Source organism: Solanum lycopersicum, chromosome 3 (genome assembly GCF_036512215.1).
Source record: "Solanum lycopersicum chromosome 3, SLM_r2.1".
Taxonomy (NCBI): domain Eukaryota; kingdom Viridiplantae; phylum Streptophyta; class Magnoliopsida; order Solanales; family Solanaceae; genus Solanum; species Solanum lycopersicum.
Genome location: NC_090802.1, coordinates 60,159,499 through 60,176,761, shown reverse-complemented (window position 1 = coordinate 60,176,761; position 17,263 = coordinate 60,159,499). Strand labels below are relative to the sequence as shown.

The following is a 17,263-nucleotide window of genomic DNA, read 5'->3' as shown; positions in this document are numbered from 1 at the left end:
GGAGCGAACTACACAGAATGAAGAGGGGCCCGTACATGAAAAAGGACACGACACCAAATGGCCAGGCTCTCGCTTGATCTAAAATTTTGGGCAGAGATATCACTATTATATCCAATATAACTACTTCAATACACTTGCAATTCTAACTGTGTATATTAGATGATGAAAAAACAGCAAGTAACAATATTCATGTAATGCATAGAACTGAAGCATAATAAAAACACTTCCAATATGATACCAAATGCAATTTAAAACATAAACATATATGTATAATAATGCCCAAAAGTCTTGGGTCAAACTAGGACCAAACAAGGAAAACATGATTCTTTCACATGCAAACCCCAGAAGTTGACACTTCCACTCGACCCTTCTATGATCTATACAAGGAATAACTTCCTGCTTATGAACACCAAAACAAATAAACATAACATAAGTATGTTCAACATTCTTTGATTCCATACATGCATTTAAACTTCTGACTGTGGAGCATCCTGCAAAAAGTGATAGTAAAGTTAACTATAGTATTATTACATATGTTTACAATTGCGAAAAAAAAAAAAAAAGATGGCAGTTAGTCCTTACTCAAGAAGCCAGGTTTCACATAAAAGAGGAAGTTCTAAGAGGTGATGGTGTCTTCAGGTGATTAATTATTCAGAGAAGACAAAAATACAATAGTTCACCAGTAGAAGATTGGAAATTGATCACTCAGAACTTCAAAAAGGCTTTTGAAACTCACATAATGAAAGGATGTCAAAAGGGAAGTTAAACCATAAAATCTCTTCTTACCATGTTCTCTTTGTCTTCTGGAAGGGCTACCTCAACAGTGCCAGCATTAGCATGACCTTTGATAAAAATAGTTATAAATCTCAGTAACATACAAAAACATCAAGACTTTTGACCAAGAAAGTTACCAACAGACGTTTACCTTCAACTCCAGCAGATTTCTTTCCCTGTCTTTTCGCCTTATTCTTATTTGGTTTTTGCTTAGGATTTTCAATCTTCTTTTTTGTGGTACCAGAAAACTCTGTAGATTTTGAAGTTGCAGCAACCTCTGTAGAGTTTGGAGTTGTAGCAGTCTTACTTACAGATTTATGGTTCTTAGTTGCAATGTCTTTCCTTGATGAAGTCTCTTTAGTAGGAGGTTCTGCCACTTCCCAAGTTTCAATAGCATCTTTGGTCACGACTTCAGGGTCTGATTTCTCAGTGCCTGCAACAGATGAATTGCACAGCACTTCATCATCAGATGAAGGTGTCCCATCTTGAGGTGCATGGGAACAAGTCTCAGACACTTGCAACTGCTCAAAATCATGAGAAATATTGTAGCTTTCAAACAATTGTTTCACTGGCTCCCCAAGATCTAGAAGGTTATGACGTTGCACATAGGATTTCAGCTCATCCCTCAAACGTTGAAGAGGCTGAAATAAAAAACAGAAAAAGATATGAGGTCAGTAGTCTGTTTCTATAGCATAATTCACTATCTACAGGCAGTTTTGAATTTCTGAATAACATTGCGATGGGAAAATAGTGAAATTACTAAACAGCACTAAACTTCTTAATTAGAAAAAATAAATGAAAAGTAGGTATCTGCCGATCTTCAGGGGACACGGTTGGGAGAGTATTTTCATTAGATATTCTGTAGAATGGTCCCCTTTTGATGGAACATTTATCGTACCTCACAGCCAACTTCCAAAGCAAGTTTGAAAAACCCAAGAGAAATTGAATGCTTAGCAGCAGATTCTGAGAGCTTAATCTGGGATAGCCAATAGAGTGCAGAGAATAGACGATTGCTTTCCTTTCCATTTGATGACTTTGCCAGAGCTGATAGCGGTGTATTAGTTTTCCCCTGGTTGATGACAGATCTCTTTGCCCTAGCCTCAGAAATAGGAGTGACAGTGCCTACTGATCTTGAGGCAGGGCTGGCACTCGACTTAGACTGAATAGACAGCCTTCTTGGAGGTTTAGCAGCAGACTTTTCCTTGCCGAGATCAAAGACACCAATACTCTTACTAACACTTGAGACAGGTTTTACCCTAACATGGGAGATGAAATTATTATAAGCAAATGGACATCAGAGGAAACAAATATTTGGCATATGTGAGAACAAAATGACTGGGAAAAGTGCACATCCTTAAATTCACTACACTTGTGTACATTACAATAGTTTAATTTGTTTAGATTTCTGTTCAAAAGGAAAAGTGATAACCATTCTCAGAAACTTAACTTAGGCTAGGTTGTCTTTCACCAAGACCCCATTTATCCCCATGGGAAAAAACATAAAGCTACAATAACCTCAACTTTAGAGACAGGTTAACATCTGTTTATGTTAAGTAAAATTGATAAGATGGTATACTTTATTCCAGGGCAAAAATTATCGTACAGTTTGTAGAAGCAGTTTTCAGCTATACTGATTGTAACTGTTAAAATAACAAAGCAGAGCATCACGTATACAAAATTCTGCAATTTCTTTACCCTTTTCCAAAACCAAAACAAATAGCTATTTCATGGCAAATAGTTCAATGTAGGTCTGCAAAGGAGCAGAGAATTCATCCAAACAAAGAACTCATACAACCGCTGTCTTCTGACAGTCTAATCACACTAAATTCGCTACACAGACTAAAAATCAGAGAAGTAGTTACAGTAATAGAGACAAACCTTCTAGGAACCGAAGAGTTGGAAGCATCAGTCAGAGGCGGCTTCTCCTCCTTGGGCTTGGTGCCCGATCGCAGTGGATATCGAAGAAGCTTCGTTGCTGATGATGATCGCTTAGCATTTGCTGCGGAAAAAAAAACCGTCAATCACATCTACACATACAGCGAAACAAACGTATACGCACAATCATAAATGAAAAACACAGAGAAATCAAAAAGTGAAGACAAATACCAGAAACAGAGGATTGATCTTTGCCGGAGATTTCCATTGATAAATTTTAGGTTTTCCAGAGAGGTAGAAGGAAATGATGAGAGTTGAGAAGTTAGGGCTGACTATATATATTCCCAAAAGATGGCAGTGGTGTTTGGGCGGGAAATTTTACAACTGCTTCAAAATTAAATCTAAAAATTCTGTAGAAACGGCTCTTCGGGCTGGGCCCGTCCAGTGGGCCCAATTAACACGCTCTTATCATATTGGTTTCAAATTTTGAATGCTAACCGTTAATTGCTGAGTTGGCAGCGCATTTACGTCTACAAGTGAGCATTAAGCATTAAAATTAAAAGTTAATTCAGAAGCTTATCTATCTTTTCTATATTTCTCCATCAAAAAGTAAAACAGTTTTTCTATCTCAATTTTGTAAAATTTCACTTATATATTGTTGGTGTGGTGTTTATATGATCAATAAAAAATTTTATGTATAAAGAAAAAAAAATTACACTTTTGCTTTGATATATTATTGGTGTGGTGTTTACACAACCAATAAATACTTTTAAATATAAGGAAAAAAGATCAAAATTACACTTTACTACCAACAAACACTTTTAAATATAAGGAAAAGAGATCAAAAATACACTTTTACTTTCAAATTTAACTTCTAAATCAGCCTCTCAGTTGTATATCATGTCATTATTCTTTTTTCTTGAACCACAGGTGCCAGCAGTTTTTAATTGCCTCAACTAATATACACTGATCATTTTAAGTGTTTGTCCCTCATCTATCTGCTGTACTAATTTTAAAGAAGTATAACTAAACCAGAACAAAATGCAACCGTTCCAATTAGGTTAAGAAGATACATCAATTATTTATCAAAGATATAGAAAAGAGAAATGTTTCCATTATAAGAATGACAGTAAATGTTACAAATAGTTTTGTAATATACAAGATAAATTAATGTTAACGTAAAAACGAAGCTATGGCATACAAAGAACCATCCGGAGAAAAATAATGTTCTTGTGACAAACAGATGTCCCAAGCAGCAAACACATTTACAACAATTCACTTATACAAAAAAAAAAAAAAGGAAAATCTGTAAGACCTTTTTTACTGTGATTATCAAAATTCTATCTTTGTTACGAACTTGCACCCGTGATCTGTGCAGGATCAATCACAATTCCTTGTATTTGTTTCCGTTTTCGCAAAAAGCCTCTACTAGAAGTGTCTGTTGGAGGATCTATTAGTTGAACATGAGCTGGTATTGGCATATCTGGTGAGTGACCAGAAATGCAGAGTCTACCAGAATCATCTTGATCCCAATACACTTCTACCATAGTTCCAATTGGATTCTCAGAAGATTCTGTTCCTGGAATTTTCACAAATCTTGCTCCTATAGGTATCTGAACAGAACAAATAAAAACAGTGTTAAAGCTTATTTCACAGGGATTAGAATTTTCGCGTGCAATTTCATCATGAAAATTATAGAACCAAGAATATGATAAACAACTTACTTGAAGTGAGACCCCTGTATTCAAAGTAAGAGTAGCAGAGCTTCCTTCAGCCACTTCTTCCAATTCTGCCTGTCTAGCGATGTTCAGAAAAACTTCTTCAAGAGTGGTAAGCCCGAGCTGAATATCTGATATGCCAAATTCCTTGTCTCTATCTTGGAGCTCAGCAAAGAAGTCCTGATTGAGGGTAAAATCCAATGATCACCAAATGAGCTATCCAAATGTGTGTGTGAATATAATTCCACAATAAAGTAAAAAGACCAGAAATGGTTTTAAACTAATCTAATCTCAAAGTTGCTATAAAGATATTACCGTCAACAGCTTCTCCTTGGCATGGGGAATAATAAAGGTTAGGAAGGACTTGTTTTCCTCTGTAGGCACCACGTCCAGACGCTGCAGGCATAGTTTGCAAATCAGACCAGTTCCTTTAGTAGTTTCAGAAAATAGAGGGAAAAAGCAAAAGACATCTTTGACATACACTTTTAAAGAACTGTTTCACAGCTTCATGTTGAGGTGTACTCAGAGTATCTTCTCTATCAGGAGTCCCATTTGTCCCACCAGAAAAGCTTACATTAGCAATGAAACCAGTTCCAAACCTTGATTTCAATCTTATTGAAGTTCCAATGCAACGAAGTCTACCCTTCGCCATGATACCAATGCGGTCACTTAAGATGTCAGCTTCTTCCATTGAATGTGTGGTCAGGATAATGGCACGCCCTTTCTTTGCATCCTCAATTATGTCCCAGACATGTCTTCTAGTTATTGGATCCATACCAGTAGTCTATGAAGCGTTTTCATGTTTTAGAAAAGAGAATTTCATAATAATTTTTTTTTAGCATAATTCTGATAACTCACGAGAAAACTTTATTTTCCAAAACTTACCGGTTCATCCAAAATGACCAATTTTGGTTCACCAATAAGAGCAATAGCAACACTAAGACGTCTTTTCATTCCTCCACTGTAACTACCAGCTCTCATTCTGGTTGCTTGTGTGAGTTTTACCTCGGCTAATGACTTCTCTACTACCTGTGATTTGATCGAACAATTGGTTAAGCAGGATTTATAATCATTCTATTCTGTGCTGATCTTGTTCATCAGATCTTTAGACAGGCACAGCAGGCTAGATATACATAAGTTTTATGCTCACCTCTTTTATTAAACCAGGGGGTAGACCTTTAATGCTGGCAAAAATATGCAGGTGTTCTTGACCGGACAATGCATCCCAAAGAATATCAAACTGTAAAATGACAAAATTGAATGAATTTCTTTTATGGAAACAAAGTATTGCTGGTGTAGAGTCTTAGTCAGTTCCATGAAAAATTTGAAAATTGGAACATATAAAGATAAAAAATAGTCACCTGGGGACAAACCCCTATCATTGATCGAATATTTGACATGCCTGCAGAACTTCTTATGGACTCACCATATACCAGTGCTGTTAAAAAGCAGCTTTGTGTTACACACAAGTAATATGCAATGAATACAGAATTTGAATGACTAAATTATATTACCATCTCCTGCAGTAACAGGTGTAATCCCAGTCAAACAATTAATAGTAGTAGTTTTTCCAGCTCCATTGGGTCCAAGAAGACAAAATAGCTGATCCTTTGCAAGATTCACCCATAAGCCCTGCAGTATTGACTCCAAAGAATGAGATGAAGATGCAGCCAGGGTAGAGGTGTAGGATCTCCAGAGGATTATTAAATATTGATGCTATTTCTTCTAGATTTTTTATCTTTTGAAATGTCGATTTCTAATTTCCCATATGCTATTCTTACACATGTAAAACGTGTACTAAATGAAATTAAACACAAATTTTGATTTGACTAAATTGCCAGGGAAATCCAAAGAAGTTGCAAGAGAAACCAAAAAACAAATTTTGAGACAAGTCTCAAACTAGATTTCATTCTCGACTCCTATCTGAAAGCGTAAAGTGTTTTCTTTTCTCTACTGATGACTTCTGTTTGCACAGAAAAACACAAACTAATGTTAGCTTCTCATAGACCAATGGATAAAATACCTTGATGGCATGAAATGGAGATTTCCTTTCGCATTTACAACAGCCCATCTTTGTTGTTCCAGGAAATATCTTTACAAGACCATGTAGTTGAACTGCAACATTAGAATTAACTTCACCTTGCATAGCTTGCTGTTTAACAATGTTTTCTTCTTCAAGAACATCTTCGTCATCTGGTATAATACTATCCAAGGCTGGCACTGAACCTGTGCAGCTACAAACACTACCCTCTGAAAACAAAATGAACAGCCTTAAAGTTTTGTCACAGTATGCTCAAAATTTGATATTAAGGTAGTGATAAATTTTGTTACCTTTCACCTTATTTCCACTTTTGCCTGTCCAGTAACCAGGAGTCAAGAAGTAGAATGCTGACTTTCTCACACCAGAAATATTCGGAATTATGTTATCCAAGTAAATAGCAAGAACAAACCACAGAAAGAATGTTACCACAAGCCATATGTAAATCTCGTTCTGTTAAGAGAAACAACAGATAATGGGTGTATGTGAGATGCAAGATGACTGTATGAGACTGAAAGGAATATTGTATTAAGAAATAACTAACTGCTAGAAAATGAGATCTTTCGAGATAGTCTAATAGCTCCTCTATAATATTTTGCTTAGTTTGCAAAGGAGATGTGATCCTTAATTGTAAAGGAGATGTGATCCATCGTTTCATGGAATAAGTTTTGTAAAGAAGTCCTTCGACCAACCTTTGTAAAGCTTATGAAGATAGGTGTGTGTATGCTTTTAAGAAATACTTTGACCAACCCAGAGTCTCTCCTCCCTCCCTCTATAACTCATTAGCTCCACTCTCATTCAAAGTCACAGAGCTATAACAGTGATGAGAAGTGAACAAAAAATATCTACTGAAATCATGTACGAACAAAGAAAGTCCTAACTCTCAAAGTGCTTCACTTCCCTCCGTAAAATCAAGAAAACTGGAAACTAAAAGAGAATCCCTATTTTGCAATAGAGTCTTACCATAGTTATTACACACTCTGTATCATTAAAAGCACATTTTGTCCTCCCACTCCAGCTAACACCAGGATCTTCAGGGGTGGCAGTTGCACCAGCAAGTAACTGAAGACCTTGAGCAAGAAGATTTGGTGGGAACAATGACCAGATGATCCTATAGCTCTTGGAGTAGTTCTCGCTATAGGGAAATCCAAATGCTGTTACAAGCTGAAAAAATGAGAGACAAGAAATACGTCATCCCAGTGAGTCAGTAAATGGATAGTAATCGATTCAAAGATAAGAACTTGCCTGAGTCATGAAACCGACAATAAAGATGAAGAAGCCCACAGTTGTTGTTGAAGATGACTTGCTAATAAAAGCAGACACCATATATGCAAAACCAACCTGGCCACAGTAGCAGAAATTCTATCTCAGTGGACAAAAATATTAGAGTAATTTAGCCTCATTAGAAGCTGCAAATGAACGTAGATTGTAGTTGGTGAAAGTGTTAAGTTGAATGGTGGAGACGAACCATATTAAGTTGGAAGAGGAAAAAAAGAAGAAACACGACCGCAAAGTTGTTGTTCAAGAAAAAATCAAATTGAAACATCATCCCAAAGAGAACTGTGAGAAGAGAAGAGAGAAGTGTGATGAATCCCTCCCATGTGAACCATGATAACCAGTAAGCAGTATCATAGAGACCCATCATAGTCATTGCCTGTAAGAAAATGTGACAGTCAGAAATTGATAATCATCCATGAAGTACAAGAACAGTATCGTCTCTTACAAAATGCCAGACGTGATACCTGCCGAAGTTTGAGTTCCTTTTCAATGATCAAAGCATTGATTTGGAAGACAAATCCAAACATAGCAACAGCCAAGAAAAAGGTAGGTCCAATGGTACGCAAGGCAGAGAAAACTTCAAAAGCCGGATGTGCAAATTCTTTGAGACTGACAACCCAACTGAAATTTGGATCTGAAAATATACACAATCATAGGATAAAGGTGAACATAGGAAAAAAGAAGACTTGATTTAAACCATCATATCCATTTATTGGATCAAATCCAGTAGTAAACATCACATTTATATTACCTCCAATCAAAGATCTCGCAATTTCACGTTCTGCTGCCAGTTGAAGTGGGATTTGGAACGTAAAAGTTGGATCTTCAAAGACTCCTCGATTGGCAACTGGAGTGGAGTTTGTCTGTATACCATAACTGATTACGCTAGCATTCCTTTCAACAAAGTGTAGTGCTCCAGGACAACGCATTGGGTTCTTGAAAAGCCAGTCATCCACTTCATCTCGTGTTCTAAATGACAAAACCTGCGGAAAAAAAGTCATGGTATGATAGGTCAATGTTCCAACAAGACTTCAGTTCGAAATATTAAACTAAAGAATGACCAAATTAGAGGAACCATTGCATGAAATAAATTAATAAACAGGACACTGGCACACTCAAACGACAGGAATTATCTTTTAATGAAGTTAAAATTGGTGCATCAATTCAGGATTTACCAATGCAATTCTTAAACCAGATTTTATGCTTGTTGTCAATACGCTGAAGGAATAACATCACCTCCATGACGATAGAGAAAGCTAATAGTGAACACTGGCCAGATTCTTGGTCTAGAAAACATAAGGATTTTTGTGAAAACATAAGGAGTAATGTTCTTTGTTTTAGGAAGGCAAACTGTGAAAGAGTGAGAATGTTCACTCTTTTCAAGGGGAATTCCCTTTGCATACTCTCATGCTGTAAAAGCACATTACTAACATTATTCATGCACACCATGTTTTGTGTAAGGAAATCATAAGGTCCATTTCTCCTATAGGATATAAGACACCACGTCACCCTACTTCATATATTTAGTTAATCCCAAATCCTCAACTCACTTTCACATTTTCACATAGATTGGTTTATTCAGGGATTGCATTACTAACTGATACTCTGTGTGTGAAAAAGTGGGTCTCTCTGAAATTAAAGATTACCCGCTCATCTCATTACACAAATCAGGGGCAGATTTATGACTTGGACTATATGGGTTTCTTTATTCTAAGACAACTGGCCCTCAAGTGCTTGTAACGAATTTAATTTTTGTGCATATTTAATGAATTTCTTAACAAATATATGGGTGTTTATGTCAAAGCTATCGGGTTCTGCCGAAATCATATGTCAGAGCCTACATCGGCCTTGACAACATCGATCCAAAGAGTCCCCTTGAGACATAAGAGACTAGCCAATTCTCCTAAACATGAAAAAGCATGAAGTTTCCAAGCATATTAATGTTAAAAAAAAGCTAGTAAAGAGCTGCACTAGACTTATTACTTGGAGAGGACAACAACATTATGACAAGCAGTAATCTGTAAATTTATTTTCTGAAATACTACAAATAGTAGAAAGTGAGTTTATTGCTTACAAGAAGCTGTACTATCTGATATTACTGGAAACTTTAATTAAAAAGATCACGAAAAATGACTTCACTTTGGCCCAAGATTAACAGATTTTTTTTCCCTAACATGAATTTTCAAATGAAGTACTCAAGAAGCATATGAATCAGAGCAGGGAAAAAACAAGGAAGACACAAATTAGACCATGGAAGCTATAGATGATAGCTAACAAAGTGGCACTGTTTGCACAAAAGAAAATCATATTAGGAAAATTAGACATGGAGAAACAACCTAGCAGGATAATTGCAAAATTTCTCATCAGGTTTATTTCGTGATTCATACTGTTTAGCAATAACTCCGCCTGTAACAGCTTGTTCACATTGCAGTCCCAAGCCTGGATAAAGGATGAGCCAGGTCAATCGATTCCACCCATCTGAGCTTGTTCACATTGCTGGTCCCAATCCCGGATAAAGGAGGAGGCTTCCCATGTCAATCAAAAACAACTTCTTCACCCCATAAAGGTAGGTAAGGCTGAGTACATCTTACCCTCCCCATTCCCCAAGTCCACTTGTGAGATTACATTGGTTTGTTGTTGTTGCAGTACTGTAAGCATTAATTCTATATTTATTTATTCAGGCAAAAAAAAACATCATCTTTTTAACATTCGAAAATTTCTCCATTGCAGAGTTTTAAGTGTTTTTCAATAAGTTCAATCTCTCTAACAACACAATTTATCCAACTCGTAGTCATTATACTACTATAAGATTCATATGATGATAAAATAGAAAAAAAAAAGAAGGAGAGAAACTAACACGGCATAAACTCGATTCTATTCAAACTCATTTATCCCCAAATTATAACCATTCCGCTAAACAAATCTCAGTTCACTATAAAGTGTAAATACAGAGATTTGAAGGAAAAAAAAAACATGAGATCATCAATAAATCAGTCGAGGAAAAAAGTCAACTACGAGTGTGTATATATATACCTTGGATGAAGGAATCGACCTGCCAGGATTATTCGCCATGATTCCGTTTACAATCTGACTGATTTTCGGACTCTGAGAGCCACTCCAAATAAAATCATAGCAGGGGAAAGCGATGAAGTTTTTGTCCTCACAAGGCGGAATTGGCGGCGACAGTAGAGGTTCGGGGTCCCGCACATCCTTGTAAGATGTGGAAGAAGAGAAACGAGCTTCGATAGCTCTCTGAATTATGAATAGAAGGAAGATGAAGAAGAGCGATGCGCAAAGCTGAAGAAATGTGGCCATCTTGTTCCGCCATGCGACTAAAAAATTCTTCTTTATTAAAGCTTTGTACTGCTGTTTTAGCAAAGGGAATCCCCTCTGCACTTCCATGGCTTTCTCTCTCTAAAAATATTCAGTTTTTTGGGTAGTGATGAAGTTCTAGTTGTTGCACTTTATATACAAAGAGAAAAATGAAGGCGCGTCTTTTCTAGGTAAGTCTGTTACTTCAATTTTTTCCCATTTTGGATTTTTTGATACTCCAATTTCACTTACATCTTTGATGGTAAAAGTTTACCAGCACATTATCTAGATCCGTATTTAATAGCGAAATCATAAATTTTAATAAATATGTTTAAAATTAATATACACAAGTTAAAATAATATATTTTATACGTAAGATAGCGAAAGGTAAATAATTCGTTGTGCCAATACATATATTGGTGTAAACACTAAGAATTATCAAATATAGACTTATTGCTTTAAGATTTATTAAGTCATTAAAATTAGAAAATCTAACTTATAATTTTTAACTTATTTTTGTTATTAAGTGATTAATTATTTTTTTCATCTTAATTAAAAATTGTGAAAGTGCTTAAAAAATTATCTTAACTTAAAAAATATCTAAAATAAGTCAATCTAAATAGGTGTGTTTATAATGGAGGAAAATATTTCCTGATAAACGTTTTATAGGAAAATAAGTTCCTCAAAAATGAGAAAAATGACCTTAATAAAAGTAGAAAAAATAAGTTTCATGAATGATATTCCAAATTCATTGTCTTTTTTTGACCTATCAAATCCCTCAACCACCTCTTGACAATTCCACCCATATCGTCCTGCATCTCCCCATCTCCTCCCGATTTTTTCATAGTATTTTGCTAGATTACATATAAATATTTTTTCGATGAATATTTTTATTTTTCTGTGATAACAAAGCACACCAAGTTCTAGTTCAGTAGAATATTAGGTTGCAAAGTCAAAATAGGATTAGGGTGGTGAAGATCTTTCCTTGTTGTTTCGTCGAGAACTTCAAAACTAATAAGTTATTCGCAAGCAACAGCGTGCATTCTTTAAGCCTCGTGTTTATACTAAGAAAATTTCAATAATGATTCACATATCTATAGCCTATCTGTCAAAGCAATAATACATTTATTAAAAATAAATTAACTTCTTAACTGTTATTTTAATATTTTTTTCAATATTACTTGTAGAATATATAATATGCGTTAATGTAGAGGTGGATCGAACTTTAGTCAAAATGGAAGTAAAGCTTAACATTATTTTACGGATCAAAAATATAATTTTCTGTATCGTAGCTTTAAGTACTAATATATAGATTTTTTCAATATAAATAATAAATTATGTAAAAATTATTAAATTCTCGAAAACTTTCACTTGACACTCTGAATCTACCCCTGAGTTACCATAATGATTTGGAACTAGTTGGTCATTCGAATATTGTCAAATGAAATGAACGAATGAAGATTTTAGCCTTGCTATGTAAAAATAATTGGGCATAATTTCAAGTTTCATGGACTTAAGGAATTAACAAATATGATAATCTAATAATGTTTGTACATCATTTCATGTATTGCTCATTAGAAACTTGATTACACGTTTTGTATTGTTAGAGAAATATAAATAATCACGATTCATTATTGATCCCAATTTATTTTAGAAAAATTTAGGTCTACTCATTTCTTTTCCCTGTTCATTTTTCTAAGTTTTTTAAAGATGTAATCTTGGATATTAATAAACATGCATATTATTTATTAATCATTTCGTTTCAATATATTTGTCCTATTTTCTTGTAGGTGCCTCTAGAAAAGACCCTTTTTACAATTCTTTAGTTTTAACTTTTTACCTTATATATTCAGAACCTTAAAATTTAAGTACTATTTTAATATATTTAACATATCTTTAAATTTAAAATCAAGATATTAATTTTCATCTCACAATTTTCTAGTATTTACACAATGAAGTTTACCTAGTACGCACAAAATGCTTGTTCAAAGGCTGTGGCAGAGACTATTAGCCCGGATTATCTGGGGTTAAAAAAATAATTCCTAATATTTTTTAATTAGAAGAAAAATCTCATAGATCCACGCAAATCGAAATACGATCCCCCATAAGTCAAACCAAAAAATCGTGTTATTATAAAATAATTCGTGATCTTCACGTTGAGCCTTGGTTGTTGTGATTAACTGATTTATAACTTAATTTTGTTCACATTTGAAGGACAATATGGTCATTTTCCTGTTAGGTAGTGAAGGGCATTTTGGGGTTTTCCAAATATGGAACAATTTCCACTCCATCGTCATATATTCAGGAATTACTGTAGTAATTATCCATCAAATTCACATATTACGGCTCGCTCCGTTCAGTTTTATTTGTCGGGTTGTGTCTTTCAAAAGTTAATAATACTAATTTTTAAAGTTAAAGAAAAGTATTACAAAATATATTTTTTCGCATAATATTAAAAAATACATCATAAAATATTAATAAATTTTTTTTATAATTTAATTCAAAAAAATGAAATCATGACAATTAAAACTGATGGAGGTGGTATGAAATAATATATTAGAAGAAGTATATATAGTAGAAGACTCTCTTCAAAATAAATAAATAAGATGTTTTAATTTTTCCTTATAACAATTTAAATATTTTAATACACAATAATAAAATTGAATATAATTTATTAGTAGTATATTAAGATATATTCATATGAGAAGTATTGTATATGTTGGCTCATATAAATATTTATTTTTTCTGTTCCTATAAATGTTCTCCACATACTGTCTTGTTTATTTGATTTCTTTTTTTTGTTGTTTATGAACTTCCAGGCTTGCTTCTTAATTAAGAAACGAAAAGGACTTAATATATAATTTATTCAAATTCGTAGACTAGACAACAAATTTTGGAGCAAATGTATTTGTCACTTCTCATGTGTTCAAATTAATTAATATTGAGTTTATTCATCGTTGGACTTTGAATAGCATATTTTGCTAAATAATTTATGGTGTTCAAATTAGTGAATATTGACTTTATTAACCGTTGGACTTTGAATAGCATATTTTGGTAAATAATTTATGGTGACATCAATTCGTAGAAATTAACTCCTTAATTTTTAGTGACTTTTTAAATCTGATTCAAAGGCTTTTGATACTAAAAATAGAAAAAAGAATAAATTGTATGGTTAGAGAATTAATTAAACTGTTACAGCACTTGAGATGAATTTGGAGGCAGAATGAAGATTATTTTTTTTATGATTTCAAAATTATATTTCTTTTCATTAGTGGGTTTTAAATAATTTATCTATACATATTGAATAATTTTTAAATATAAATATAATATTTAAACAAAAATTACTATTTCGAATCAATATATAATTTATTGACTTTGTCCTGCAAAATTGTATCAATAAAAAAAAAAGGCAACTGTGTATGTACGTATGTATAGATTTGGGTTTCTTTTTTAGTTATTTATGTGTATATAGAGTGTAAATTGATTTGTTGAGTATACACATACAATCTATTGCGAATATATGTGTTAATGTGAAATTAGGTTTTAGGCCTAACTCACACCCTAAAAGCTAGCTCAAAGATAGAAGAATTGCCCAAGCCTTATAAGGAATGCATCTCATTAATCACCGTGCTTAGCATCTGGACGGACCCTGCTCTGATACCATGTGAAATTAGGTCTTAGGCCTAATTCACACCCCAAAAGCTAGTTAAAAGGGAGGAGGATTGTCCAAGCCTTTTAAGGAGTCCACCCATCTCATTAATCACCGATATGGAACTTTTGTCATTATTTAACAGTTAATACTACGAAATTAAATATACACATATGATTTATTGTAATTATATCGCGTTGATAGTTGATATAAATATTAGAGCAAATAAATATAAGTGGTATGCTGGTAACAGTTGCAACTATATTCATACATAAAGTCCTACTAAACGAAAAAAAATTGGCTTATTAGTTATTACTTATTAGTAATCTGATACAGAATCAAAACATACAAATGATAAGCAATATAGACTGTTATTAATTAGTGAACTGATACAATTGTCAAAGCAATACGAATGGTAAATTAGCAAATTATAACTACTTATGAAATTCTTTCTAAATAAAAATAGTAATTTTATCCTATTATTTTTAATAATTATAAGTCACTTAATATTAAAAAAATTAATTAATTAATTAATAAGAGTAAAATAGACTATAAATAAAGGAGTATAATACACTTACTAATATTGTTGAGATCCGTATTTGATGTATATTTGGACTTGCTTTTATTCCTCTGAATACCTTGAATTTCACAATCATTGGGGGATAAATATATTTTAGCCACGTTACGTTATTTAGTTTCTACAATCTATGCGGTCCAATGGCATCCTCTTAAAATTAAATAGTAAATTTTAAGAATAGCAAAAATAAAAATTATATTAGTGTTCTATAGTCATTATTTTGTTATTTGCACTCCGTAGTAAAATTATGTTTGCTATGGTATATCTGATTTGTCCAAATTGAGGCATTAATTCATTTGTGTCTATAAAAATTGTGTCTGCATGTGTATATGTTCTCCGTGTTAGGCTAGAGCGGCGAGCAAAATTGAGAGAGGGGCGAGCAAGAGAGGCAGAGAGTTGGGAGAAATGAATTATGTATGTATGTTAGTTATATATATATATATATATATATATATATATATATATATATATATATATATATATAAATATATGTATATATCAATGATTGTATTTGTATATCTGCATAAAATTTGAATACGTATAATATTGAATTGAGTTAAAATATTTGTATTTATATATTGAATCTCTCTCTTGCTTTACACAAACATAAATTATACATAGTTTTTGCATAATTTGTGTTTATATGAGAGAGAAAGACAAGAGAGAACTAGGCAAGGAAAGATTGGTATTTTTATAATTATAAGTATATAAGATGAAGATATATATATATATATATATATATATATATATATATATATATATATATATATTTGTAATACAATTACACGCTTTATACAAATACAAACACAAGTTATAAATTTATGTTTGTATATAGTGAGAAAGATGAGAAAGAGATGATTGAAAAAGAGAGGAATAGTGAGCGAGATCTCATAGAGGGAAGAAAGGTGAATGAAAATAAATTTACCACGAATTAGAATTAAATGAAACTATATCTACAATATTTATTTTAAATTAATAATTTACATATTTTAATGACATTAAGATTATTGGTTTGTACTTATTAAATGCTTCAAATTTAGTTATTTACGTCTCAGTTACAAAGTTTATTTTTAAATTACAATCTTAATCATTTAATTTTAATTATTATTTGTCAAATATATTTTTCTCTCGTTAAAATCACTCGATAATTTTGAATAATCTAATATTATTGAAATTCTATTCTTCAATTTTTACAAAGACGACAGTTCACAATTACTAGCACCTTTAATCACTATCACTAACCTTCATGTTATTATATTGTTAATCATGGATGGGTGAGGAGTTATGAAGTAATTTTACATTGATTGTGGGAGGAAAATAGGTTGTCACATAGTGGCGGAGCTAGAAATTTCAGTGAGTGCATTTAAAATTTAAAAAGTAAACATATGAACTAGTAAGAAGGAGTTTGACATCTATTATATGTATCTAAAAAAATAATTTTAATCATATATAAATAGTAATATTTTTTCACCAAAAGAATCCCTCATTATACACTGCATCGGCCCCTGTTGCCGTATGTAGAGTATTGTATGTGATTCTCGTTTTTTTTAGTAATTTTAAGAGTTGAGTTAGACTAAATGACCACTTCTTTATTATATCAATATATAATCCCATCCCTTTTCTTTTTAAACAAGAACAAGAGGTTAGAGGTGTGTTATATGAGAATTTTAATAGCTCAATTAGTTGACTATATAAATTTTTATTTGATTGTTAAGAGTTTAATTACCACTTTTATAATCTCGTTTTCTAATTTTTCTTCCGTACCCTTTCATTTCATTTTATTTTATTTTAAAAAGAAGCGAACCTCAACTAGGGGTAAACATGTTATAGTAATTATTGAAACTAAAATTTTTAATATCACAATATCAATATTATAATATTTGACATAATTTTTTTTAAAAATATTTAATACAATATCATAAAAGATACCGAAATATTTGATATGGAACGTAGCAAAGTATAAAATTATAAATCAGTACTACTACTACAAAACTAATTCTTTAGACATGAAAATTGAAATGCATCTAAAATGTCCTTGTTGT

The 17,263-nt window shown here is 32.7% G+C and overlaps 2 protein-coding genes across 3 annotated transcripts; both read right to left on the bottom strand.

The window, feature by feature from the left end:
* Positions 1-212: 212 nt before the first annotated feature.
* LOC101252677 (uncharacterized) lies at positions 213-3,023 on the bottom strand. The gene is made up of 6 exons (XM_010320667.4): positions 2,881-3,023; positions 2,653-2,773; positions 1,673-2,030; positions 926-1,415; positions 787-842; positions 213-491 (listed from the first exon to the last, which is right to left on the bottom strand). Exons 1-6 carry the CDS (start codon positions 2,915-2,917, stop codon positions 468-470), a joined length of 1,086 nt encoding a protein of 361 aa, XP_010318969.1. The 5' UTR covers positions 2,918-3,023; the 3' UTR covers positions 213-467.
* Positions 3,024-3,743: 720 nt separating this feature from the next.
* LOC101248287 (ABC transporter A family member 8) lies at positions 3,744-11,290 on the bottom strand. Of its 2 annotated transcripts, XM_069295260.1 has the most exons (17): positions 10,717-11,121; positions 10,020-10,331; positions 8,435-8,666; positions 8,148-8,317; positions 7,874-8,059; positions 7,651-7,746; positions 7,369-7,569; positions 6,699-6,858; positions 6,391-6,617; positions 5,882-5,999; positions 5,729-5,805; positions 5,518-5,607; positions 5,253-5,396; positions 4,849-5,151; positions 4,683-4,763; positions 4,374-4,547; positions 3,744-4,262 (listed from the first exon to the last, which is right to left on the bottom strand). In XM_069295260.1, the coding sequence occupies exons 3-17, from the start codon at positions 8,610-8,612 to the stop codon at positions 3,999-4,001; spliced, it is 2,469 nt and encodes an 822-aa protein (XP_069151361.1). In that variant the 5' UTR covers positions 8,613-8,666; positions 10,020-10,331; positions 10,717-11,121; the 3' UTR covers positions 3,744-3,998. The 2 variants fall into 2 exon arrangements, with proteins under 2 accessions (XP_069151361.1, XP_069151360.1); XM_069295259.1 differs by lacking the exon at positions 10,020-10,331 and having other exon boundaries at positions 10,717-11,290.
* Between the last annotated feature and the right edge of the window lie 5,973 nt (positions 11,291-17,263).

Coding starts and splice junctions, on each gene's coding strand:
- LOC101248287 (XM_069295259.1), bottom strand. CDS start 11,085: ATGGAAGTGCAGAGGGGATTCCCTTTGCTAAAACAGCAGTACAAAGCT. Junction 8,667..10,716: donor GGTCGATTCCTTCATCCAAG/GTATATATATAC, acceptor TTTTTTCCGCAG/GTTTTGTCATTTAGAACACG. Junction 5,397..5,517: donor CCCCTGGTTTAATAAAAGAG/GTGAGCATAAAA, acceptor ATCAAATCACAG/GTAGTAGAGAAGTCATTAGC.
- LOC101252677 (XM_010320667.4), bottom strand. CDS start 2,917: ATGGAAATCTCCGGCAAAGATCAATCCTCTGTTTCTG. Junction 1,416..1,672: donor CTTTGGAAGTTGGCTGTGAG/GTACGATAAATG, acceptor TTTTTATTTCAG/CCTCTTCAACGTTTGAGGGA. Junction 492..786: donor CAGAAGACAAAGAGAACATG/GTAAGAAGAGAT, acceptor CACTTTTTGCAG/GATGCTCCACAGTCAGAAGT.